We start from the raw sequence: 11,767 nt of genomic DNA, 5'->3' as shown, positions 1-11,767 counted from the left end.
CATTTTCACTCTAAGCCCAGTCCTTCCAAAGCAGACTGTGAAAGAGTGAAAGTTCCAGGAGACTAGCATTGCAGATTCCGGAGCACTGTTAGTAGGGGAGGCAGGGAAGAAGGGCTCACAGGACAGTCAAACCATGGCCCCCTGTTTTTCCTTCTTCAAGTAGACCTCTATAACACAACAGAGACAACTAAGGCTAAGTGGCCAGGTGAGAAGAAACCATCTGGCCATAAAACATGGAAGGAACACTTTAAGGGAAAAGTAATATCTCTAAGCAAGAGAACTAAGTGGAATCAAGGCTGAGAGGTGCAGGATAAGTAAACGAATAGTGAAAAGACATTCATGAAGACAGCTAAAACAATAAGTAATGTAAAATATAACATAGCAAAACTTTAACCTCCAAGTCAAACCTCCACTTGAATCCTTTTCTGAGGGGTGAATAGGCATAAGCATCGGGGCTGTTGTCAACGTGCATTAGTTGTTTGCAGCATCACCTTCTTTCATGGAGTTCATAATATAGTGTATTTTCCCAAGGTTTGAACTAGCTCTTCATTTCTTTATGTTTTAAATGCACTGACCTCCCACATGCACTTTTAGGTAAAATATTCAGAAATAATTTAAATACACCATTGCAATGAAAATAAATGTTTTTTATTAGGCAGAATCCAGATCCTCAAGGCCCTTCATAATATCCCCCAGTTCAGTAGTTGGACTTTGGGAACAAAGGAACCTTTGGTAGAAATTGGACAGCAAGAAAGTGAGCTTAGTGGTACTTGTGGGCCAGGGCATTAGCCACACCAGCCACCACTTTCTGATAGGCAGCCTGCACTTGCGGGGTGAATTCTTTGCCAAAGTGATGGGCCAGCACACACACCAGCACGTTGCCCAGGAGCTGTGGGAGGGAGACAAGAGATATGAACATGATTAGCAAAAGGGCCTAGCTTGGGCTCAGAATAATCCAGCCTTATCTCAACCATAAAATAAAAGCAAAATGATCACTGGATTATAGCTGCTATTAGCAATATGAAACCTCTTACATCAGTTACAATTTATATGCAGAAATATTCTACTTAAATGCAGAAATATTGCTATTGCCTTAACCCAGAAATTATCACTGTTATTCTTTAGAATGGTGCAAAGAAGCATGATACATTGTATGGTTATTGCCTTGAAAGAAAGAGATTAGGGGAAGTATTAGAAATAAAATAAACAAAAAAGTATATTAAAGCAAGAAGCATTTTAAAAAATTACAAAAGCAAAATTACCCTGATTTGGTCAATATGCAATGTGTATACATATTAAAACATTATGCTTTAACCAATAAATATGTATAATGATTATGTATTAATTAAAAAGAAAGAAAATAAAGTAGGTAGATTATGAATATGCAAATAACCACACATATATTCCAAATAGTAGTGTACTAGGCAGACCGTGTAAGCTGTTTTTTTTAAGTTACTTAATGTATCTCAAAGATATTTCCTTTTGTTATACACAGCATTAAGACATTAAGTATAATAATAAAAATTGCGGAGAAGAAAAAAAAGAAAGCAGGAATTAAACACAAAAGAAAACAATTGTTATAAACAGCAAATAAAAGACACTAAATGATCCTGAGAGTTCCACACTGATTCAATCATTTGTCTCTTCCCCATTCTAAACTGTACCCTGATACTTATCCTCTTCCTATGACATGAAGTTAATCATAGAAAAGAAGGGGAAAGAAAACATCAAGGGTCCCATAGACTCACCTTGAAGTTCTCAGGATCCACATGCAGCTTGTCACAGTGCAGCTCACTGAGCTGGGCAAAGGTACCCTTGAGGTTGTCCAGGTGATTCAGGCCATCACTAAAGGCACCAAGCACTTTCTTGCCATGAGCCTTCACCTTAGGGTTGCCCATAACAGCATCAGGAGAGGACAGATCCCCAAAGGACTCAAAGAACCTCTGGGTCCAAGGGTAGACCACCAGCAGCCTAAGGGTGGGAAAATAGCCCAATAGGCAGAGAGAGTCAGTGCCTATCAGAAACCCAAGAGTCTTCTCTGTCTCCACATGCCCAGCTTCTATTTGCCTCCTTAAGCATGTCTTGTAACCTTGATACCAACCTGCCCAGGGCCTCACCACCAACTTCATCCACGTTCACCTTGCCCCACAGGGTGGTGACGGCATTCTTCTCCTCAGGAGTCAGATGCACCATGGTGTCTGTTTGAGGTTGCTCGTGAACACAGTTGTGTCAGAAGCAAGTGTAAGCAATAGATGGCTCTGCCCTGACTTTTATGCCCAGCCCTGGCTCCTGCCCTCCCTGCTCCTGGGAGTAGATTGGCCAACTGTAGGGTGTGGCTCCACAGGGTGAGGTCTAAGTGATGACAGCCATACCTGTCCTTGGCTCTTCTGGCACTGGCTTAGGAGTTGGACTTCAAACCCTCAGCCCTCCCTCTAAGACATATCTCTTGGCCCCATACCATCAGTACAAATTGCTACTAAAAACATCCTCCTTTGTAAGTGTATTTACCTAATATTTGGAATCACAGCTTGGTAAGCATATTGAAGATCGCTTTCCCAATTTTCTTATTACACAAATAAGAAATTGATGCACTAAAAGTGGAAGAATTTTGCCTACCATAATTCAGCTTAGGGATATATAGATTGATCTCTTCCTGTGTCTCCAGAATACGCAAAATACTTACAGGACAGAATGGATGAAAACTCTATCTCAGTTCTAAGCATATCTTCTCCTGATTTGGATTAAAACCTTCTGGTAAGAAAAGAAAATATATACATATATGTGCATTCATTCATTTGTTGTTGTTTTGTTTTTCTTAATTTGCTCATGTATGCTAATAAATTATGTCTAAAAATAGAATAAATACAAATCAATGTGTTCTGTGCAATAATTACTTATTAGGTTTTGGGAAATGAGAGATAAAAAATTAGAGACCCCTTAATGCAGTAAAAAATACAAATAAAGAAAAAGTCACTTATAACCCAAAGTGTGACTAACAATGGGGTAATCAGTGGTGTCAAATAGGAGGTTAACTGGGGACATCTAACTGTTTCTGCTTGGACTAATCTGCAAAAGTGTCTCGGGGAACAAAGAAGCTTCTGTGACTTAAAAAGTACTGGTAGGAAGGGAAAAGGTCTTCCAGACTTGGCTCAGATTATTTCTTCCTCTAGTCCACTAAGAACACTGAGTTTTAAAATCATTTCCTTGATTCAAGTTCCTATTTCTCTTTATGTTTTATTTGTTTAAACCTCCTTTACTAAAATTTACTCTTCTATCTCTACAGCTTTCCAACATGATCTCCTTTCTCCAATCCCCCTGCACCTTTTCCCGCTTGTACTAAATTAACTCCTCAGGTGAGGAAAAACTTTTGAAGTGCAGAGTTCTGCTTCCTGCTGTTAAAAGATGTAAAGAAAACAGCAAAGGTAGCAAGCATTTCTGAGGTCAGTGTGGAGACTCCTTGTTCCCTGAGGGCTCTGTCAGTCATTCTGAATCCTGCCCCTACCTGGAAGCCCATGTCCTTTTAGTAAGGAAAGTGTTATACTTTTACTTTCCATGTTTCTCCTACTTCTTCCTTTCAGCTTTAACACTCTGAAACTACAATTACACAAAATAAAATAAAATGAGGTAATATAAAATAAATAAAATAAAATAAAATTTAGGTTAACCAAAAGAAACTCGATCCTCTATTTCTGGTTATTGGAAGGAAATTTACACATTTCTTATTTCCATTGCTTGATTCTCTTAAATACTTTCTCCATTATTGCTAAATAGAGATCTCTCACTTTTTCTACCTGTCTCAACCCTCATCAGGTACTTGTAAATAAATCTCTCTCTGATTATTCTCACACATGCAGAAAGCATTTGGTTCTTCTATGGCTATCTGGAGCCTAAGTTAAAAAATTATGCCTATATATGATTATAGAGGTAAGAGAGATAAAGTTCAAGTATTTTCTTTTTATATTCATTCCTCTGTAAAAAACTAAAGCAATGAGGATCTAGCAACGTGTATCCCTGAGAAAAGATTTCACATGTTGAATCCTGGGAAAAGAGGTCTTTTAAAATATTTTAAACGTTAAAATATATAGATTTGACTTGACTCTTAGATTTTGGATTTTATCTCATTAAATTTAAACCTGCATTAGCATTAGCATTGTTTTAGATTCAGACTGTTTTCAAGACTCTATTTCACATCCCTGACATAAGAGGCGTGTATATGTGAAATAAAGTGTTCTGTGGAAGTTGGAATATGTCTTTTGCAAATATTCCAGGTCAAAGAAAATCCACAGACCTTATGAAATTATAATATAGATTATATTTATATTATTCTGAAAGACCAAACTTGTCAAAGCAACAGCTTTGAAATCCTGATTGGCAGAAATTATCACCTTCTTAAAGACTTACCCTACAACTTCTTATGCTCAGAAATAGTTTTCCTAAGTTTTTCTATTTTGTTTTCTTGCTTAAATGATGAACTATGGATCCTTCTCTTGTGTTGGCAACTGCTGCAGATACCATCATCCTGGCTTCAAGGCAAGGGTTGCTTTTCCAATGGTAGTTACTTAGTGTGACTAGAGTGTGATGCAGACTTTTCTTTCTATGACCCATAATCCTGCAGGGACAAGGCTGCAAGCTATACTAAGACCATCAAAAGCCCAGGCATGCCAGACAAAAATAAGTTTCAAGAAGAGATAAATAGTGCAAATTTGGTTATGGTCAGAGCCTCAGTTTCAAATCTAAATCAGCATTCAAAGTTCCTGAAAAACTACTCAAGCTCACTGACATCTTCACAATTGTGAGCTTGCTTCTACTCTGTGAATGGATGCCACAGCAGGTGCAGGTCTATTCTACTTTTATTCCAGCCCCACTTACCACTACACGCACACACACACACACATACAAGTCCTCAAAAAAGAGACAGCGAGAGAAACAGTGGTCCATTTCCTTTACTCCAGTCTATTAATCTTTCTTAAGTCCTAATATTTTATACCAGAACGGGCCTAGTCTGAGTATACTTAGAGGATGAATATTAACTTCCTCCATGAAAATCATGACACTCATCTATGGGAGTGTGGTTTTGTCATTTGTTTCAAAAGCAGCACTCAACTAGAGTATTTTTATACATGCTCTGCTGTTTAACCTAAAATTCCCCAAGTGAAACATTTTAGCAAACTACTGTATATGTTCCTAGGTCAAGCACAGTCTAGCTACTTGCTGCAGACTTCTCTCCCAGATACACAGTCTCTCAGTAAACACAATTCAGCATCTTCTCAGAATTAATTAATTAAAATGAACTAAAAATGCCCCAACAAAACCAGAACCCATAGAAACAAATTGCATACACACAAAATAGTTTGGAAATAGGATAGTTTAGTCCTCTTTAAAAAGTTGTATTTCTTACCAAAAAGCAATAAAGTCGACATAGACACAACTTTGCTAAAGTATATACATAATTATTACAGAGAAATTTATATTTCAGTCTACACCTTGTTCATCAATATTTCCTCTACTGGGTTCAGATTTTCATTCAGAATTAGCTTTTTTTAAAACCTCATTAAGTGAGCCATGGTGTGTCAATTTATGGAGAGCAGAGGTACAGTCTTCAGTTAAATTTGAGACTGCATCTCTTTAGAGGTAGAATCTTGGCTTCAGTCTGAACACCCTTTACAAACATGTAGGCATTAATTTAGAAGACTGCTCTGAAGCTCAAGAGATGGATGATTTAAGAGATTATTATGCTAAATTATCCTGACATTAAATTATTTTATTTAAAAATGTTTGTAAACTCAAATTCACATTATTGTGTCCTCTCCTCCGTTCTTCCCTCCCTCTCTTTCTCATACACACACACACACACACAGACACACACACACACACAGACACACACACACACACACATGCACCCTTTCATTCAGACATACTGAGCATGGCTTATAAAGCAATGCCATGGTGAGAAAAGGAAAACAACTTTTTGATAAATTATCAAATAAAATTAAAGCCAAATCTTGAGGAATTAATTCCACTCCTATACTTTGTTTTCACTTTTATTTTAAATTTGGGGGTACATGTACAACTTATATAGGTAAATTGCATGTCACTGGGTTTTGATGTACAGATTATTTCATCACTCAGCTAATAAACTTAGTACCCAATAGGTACTTTTTTCATCCTCTCCCTCTTCCCACCCTCAACCCTCAAGTAGACCTGCATGTCTGTTGATCTCTTCTTTGTGTCCATGTGTATCATCATTTAGCTCCCACACTCCTAGACTCTTACAAAAGCTCTACTCTAACAAATAATTTTAATATAACAACAAGGTGCCAAGTCGTTTTTCATCTCTTGACCTCCTTATCCTCAATATGAAGATAGCAATGACGGGCCTATAGTAATTGTATGTGCTCGGCAATGTCCCATCCAGGTGATGTTCTCATGAATTCTCCGGTATTGGGATTTTTAAGGCCAACGTCTTGCCTAGATTTACTAATGGTGTAGGAATAGAAGAAGGTATATATAGTAAGCTATATTTGCTCTTGTTTTGACTTTTGGAGAAAGGAAAGTAGTTTGTTTTTCCCTATCAAGATCATAAGGTCTACAGTCTCTCTTACTGTCTTTTGAATAACACGCAAGTATCTCCTTTTAATATCTTACTCTTATGAGAACTTCCCTATGCTCAGGAATGTGAAAGTGATCTTCCCCAAAATGCCCTGAGTAGCTCTGCTTCTGATATGTAAACCAGTGGTTCCTCAATATCCTCTTCAGATATAAAGAGTCCTCAGTGCCTACTATGTATAATGACTTAAGGAAAACACATGGATATAAAAGAGCTTCTGCTGCCAGTCAATTCAAAATATTGTGATCAAAACAGTTAACTATAATGCATTGTCAATATATTCCGGCAGTACAGACAGAGTTACTATGAAAGCACTTTTAAACACAAGGAAACAACAGATTCTGTTTAGGTATTCAAGTAAGTTTAAAATTAATCAACAGGCATGTAATACAGATTTATAAAAATGTATACGAGTGAGAAAGTTCTAAAAGTCCTTCTAATTTTACCTATGGCAAAAATGGTGCTCAAAGAAAAAAAATTACTACCTATGATCAGAAAGGAAATGACTGGTTGGTTGTTTACTGCATGCTTCTTCTTTGTTTGTTGTAGCATTAACGACAAAGAAACACTGTGCAATGGTATGATTCATATTGTCCTCTAGTTCCAGAAGTTCTAAAGCAAGGAATAATCTTTTCTTCATTTACTCATTTACTCATTCATTCATTCATTACTTTCTTGAATAAATATTTTCTTGCTGCCTATAGATGAATTTAATACAAGGCACAGTAGGCATGTAAGAAGGTGGAGAATAGGCAGAATTGTTTATAAAGCATGGAGTGTGTGTGTGCATAAATAAATAAGAAAAATGTAAAAAATGGTGTGGGGGAGGGTTTGGAAAGATTTTTTGGGTAGTATCGAAAAGTTTATTGAGGCTGAGGTCACAAGTAATATGTGAGCAATGAATCTTAACCGAAATATGGGAAGATCAGAGGAAATTGTTCACAGAGATGTTCTGGGGCAAGTAAGAGGAGGAGGCTATTTCTTGGAGCAAGAACACTTGATGGGGTATAGTATTATGGGCTAACACATGCAGGCAAAGGAAGTAGAAAGAAAGAGAGCATAACACTGTCTTGAGCAAACATTATGCCTTTAACTGAGCACATTATTTTCTCAGTAATTGTTGGAGTTTAATCATATGATTAACCTTGAGGCTATGTCTTAGGGTTGAGGTCTTCCCTAGAGCCTCTGCAGTGCCAGTATCATCTCTATATGAAGAGTTCTTGATAATTTCTTTTCTTTGGAGGTAGAAATATCATCCGTTAATGCTTTGTACGGTTCCCTTGCCTTTCTCATTTCCCATGCCCTCTTTGTAAAATACGCAAGTGCTCTCTATCTGTAGACCCTCAGGAACCTTCTTACATACCTGGGCAAGAAAATGAAATAAGTGCAATTAATCAGGAAGTTGAACTGAACGTTCTTTATTAGGTGAAGCCATACCCTTGAAGTAGACGTTGTGTTCCCAAGTTCAGAAAATAGAATCTAGGGAAATAGGGTCTACTTATGATTATCAGGAAACAATCCAGGACCTCAATGGTACTTGTGAGCCAGGGCATTAGCCACACCAGCCACCACCTTCTGATAGGCAGCCTGCACCTGTAGGATGAATTCCTTGTCAAAGTTGTGGGCCAGCATACACACCAGCACATTGCCCAGGAGCTGCGGAGAAAAGGTAGGCAGATACACGCATATGGTTAACAGAGAAATGAAGATTGGCTTCTGAGAAACTGGGCCAACACCCATTTTTTTCTGCCCAAATCTTAGACAAAACTGATCCCCAGGTTATTCCCATCAGCATAAATAAGTACATATATGAATGCATACATATAACATATATCTATACTATACACACCCTCTATGTACTTAACAATCATATAGTCTATATATGTACATATATGCTATATATGCTGTATAATGCTATATACAAATTAATTCCAAATTAGTTTTAATTTTGTATGTGTATATAGCATATACAAATTAATTACTATAAACAGATTAATAGATACAAATTAATTGATTAATCAGTGTGATGATGGGCTGTCTCCTAATAATGATTCTGCCCCACCTCCAGTGTAACTTTCTAATCTTTCATAATCAAATATTCACTTTCCTTTCCATCCCATTTACTACCGAATTTATAAAATTCCAATTATTCCTTATTGTAAAATGACTTATAGCCTCTAAAACAGCATTCTATGCCTCTCCTCTTTGAGTTGGAGCCTCTCCCATACCCATGTGGGGAGACAAAAGGATTATTCTAAGTGCAGAATTAGCAGATGAGAGTTGGCGTGCATAATTTGAGTTGTGGTTAGAGAAGGAAAAATGAAGGGAGGCGGTTGAGAGAGAAAGAGAGGATATTAAATAATTTAATTTTTAAAATAGCAAGATTGTGAGGAAGGAAAAAATGCAGAATATTGAAATAAAAAACGAAATTTTAGAAGCATTAAATGATAAAATATAGTAAAATAGACAAAAACGTGGGGGAAGAGCAGCTAGGTAAAAGAACCAAAATGTAAGATTAGAAAGTAAAAAGAGAAAAGTGGAGCATCTCCTGGACTCACCCTGAAGTTCCCAGGATCCACGTGCAGCTTGTCACAGTGCAGCTCACTCAGCTGGGAAAAAGTGCCCTTGAGGTTGTCCAAGTGAGCCAGGCCATCACTAAAGGCGCCTAGCACCTTCTTGCCATGAGCCTTCACCTTAGGGTTGCCCATTAACAGCAGCAGGAGAGGACAGATCCCCAAAAGACTCAAAGAATCTCTGGGTCCAAGGGTGGACTACCAGTAACCTGAGGGTAGGAAAACAGCCCAAGGGACAGAGAGAGTCAGTGCCTATCAGAAACCCAGGAATCTTCCCTGTCTACACATGCTCAGCTTCCATGTCTCGGAACCTTGATACCAACCTGCCCAGGGCCTCACCACCAACTGCATCCACATTCACTTTGCCCCACAGGGCACTGACAACAGTCTTCTCCTCAGGAGTCAGATGCACCATAGTGTCTGTTTGAGGTTGCTAGTGAACACGGTTATGTCAGAAGCAAGTATAAGCAACAGTTGGCTCTGCTCTCCCTTTTATGCTGGTCCTGTCCTCCCTACTCCAGTGAGCAGGTTGGTTTAAGATAAGCAGGGTTTCATTGGTTTGTGAGAATGAAAAATGAACCTTCATTCCACTGTTCCCTTACCTTGCCCTGAAATTGGCTGTTCTGTCATGTGTATCTTGACTCAGAAATCCTGTTCTCCTCTACATATCTCTCCAGCACATCTCTTTAGCAGTTGTTTCTAAAAATATCCTCCTAGTTTCATTTATGCAGAAGTGTTTTAGTCTAATATAGTGGAATGTATCTTAGAGTTTAATTTATTTGTTTCTGTCACTTTATACTAAGAAAACGTGTCTAGAAGCAGATGTTTTAACAAGTTGACTCAATATAACGTTCCTCTTTGTCTATAGGGATTTTTGTCTCCAGGGATTTTTGTCTCCAAGGGAATTTAAAGAGATTGGAATGGACAAATCTATTACTGCCGTTTAAACTTGCTTGCTTCCTCCTTCTTTTGGTAAATTCTTCCTATAATAAAACTCTTATTTTTTATTATATTGAAATAAATGCCCATTAAAAGAATATTTTAAAAATGAGTGGTGGTTATTTACCAGTTATTGAAATAGGTTCCGGAAACATGAATTTTAAGGGTAACATTTTAATGACAGATAAAATCAAATATTATATACAAATATTATGATTGTTTAAAATTATGGTATGACTATAGAAAGAATGCAGAGAAAGTGCCAAGTAGATTTACCATATTCAGCCAGATTTAATTTAATGAAGTTCCCGGGAAAATGCTAGTACAGAACATTTTACAACTGTGTTCTTAAAAAAAATGTGGAATTAGACCCAGGAATGAAGAGCTCAGTAGTTTTTCACTCTTTTCTGAATTCAAATAATGCCACAGTGGCAGACAAATACACACCTATGAGCATATCCAAAAGGAAGGATTGACGGAAAGAGAGGAGAAGGTCAATCCTTTCCTAGTGAAAGGAAGGAAGGAAGAGGGGAAGAGAGAGGATGGAATGGATAGAGGAGAAGAAGGAAAAACAAATAATGGAGAGGAGAGGAGAAAAAAGGAGGGGAGAGGAGAGGAGAAGGGATACGGAAGAGAAAGAGAAAGGGAAGGGAAGAGAGGAAAGAAGAGAAGAGGAGAGAAAAGAAAAGAGAGAGAGGAAGGGAAAGGAAAAAAGAGGAAAAAAGAGACAAGAGAAGAGATAAGACGGACAGTTCAAATTTTGGTAATAATGTGGATCAATAGAAACTCTCAAACTCTGTTGGTGAGAGTGTACAATAGTATAACCCCTTTGGAAAACATTTAATAGTATCTACCAAAGCTGGATACATGATAAATCTATTACGTAGCAATTACATTTTTAGATATTCAGAAACACATGCATGTGTATATCCAAAGATGTGTATAGAAATGCTTATGACAGCAATATTCATAAAAACCTCAAACTGGTAGCCACTTAAATGTTTGTCAAAAGTAGAACTGATAAATTATGGTATAGTTAAAGAATAGAATATTAGACAGAAATGAAAAGAATCAACTACTGCTTAACATGTAGCAACACAAATGCATTTTGCAGCATTTGCTAGATTAAAAGTAACCAGAGGTGAGTTCTAACTATATGATTTTATTTGTATATAGAAAGATGGACGATGTAACTGAGATTCAGATCACAAGGGGAAATGTTATAAAATAGAGTAGAGAGGAGCCATGAATAACCTTTAAACTTTGTTACAAATTATTTTTCTGTAACCTGGAAGCCAAGAGAAGATATTGAATAATTCAAGGAAGATGGTGGCATGGTTTGATTTGTATGTTTAAAAGATTATTCTCACTTAGTGAAGAAATGTATTTTAGAAGTAGAGAAAATGGGAGACAAATAACTGGGCTTCTGTTGCAGGAGGGAAGGAAGTGACAATGCCATTTCTATCATCAAACTTAGACCATGATGGTGATGTCAGTCACTGAGATCGTGAACACAAGAATAGGACCACATTTGTGAGTTTAGTGGTATGATAAGATCAGAAATTCAGTCTCGGATACACTGTATTTTATGCATTGTTGTAAAATGCAAAAGGATATACTTAGATATATGTATCTGGAGCTCAGAAAG

General features: G+C 37.3%; 2 protein-coding genes across 2 annotated transcripts; both read right to left on the bottom strand.

Moving 5' to 3' along the window:
• Nucleotides 1-742: 742 nt before the first annotated feature.
• On the bottom strand, nt 743-2,202 carry HBB (hemoglobin subunit beta). The gene is given in 3 exon segments (NM_001164428.1): nt 743-889; nt 1,749-1,971; nt 2,102-2,202. Coding segments are annotated over 3 exon segments (444 nt in total). The 5' UTR covers nt 2,194-2,202; the 3' UTR covers nt 743-760.
• Nucleotides 2,203-7,088: 4,886 nt separating this feature from the next.
• On the bottom strand, nt 7,089-9,371 carry LOC715607 (hemoglobin subunit delta-like). Its single transcript, XM_015115061.3, is given in 3 exon segments — nt 7,089-7,219; nt 8,134-8,263; nt 9,166-9,371. Coding segments are annotated over 3 exon segments (411 nt in total). The 5' UTR covers nt 9,316-9,371.
• Between the last annotated feature and the right edge of the window lie 2,396 nt (nt 9,372-11,767).

Source organism: Macaca mulatta, chromosome 14 (genome assembly GCF_049350105.2).
Source record: "Macaca mulatta isolate MMU2019108-1 chromosome 14, T2T-MMU8v2.0, whole genome shotgun sequence".
Lineage (NCBI taxonomy): Eukaryota > Metazoa > Chordata > Mammalia > Primates > Cercopithecidae > Macaca > Macaca mulatta.
The sequence above is the reverse complement of the archived record's forward strand: the minus strand, read 5'-3'. Positions and strand labels throughout refer to the sequence as shown.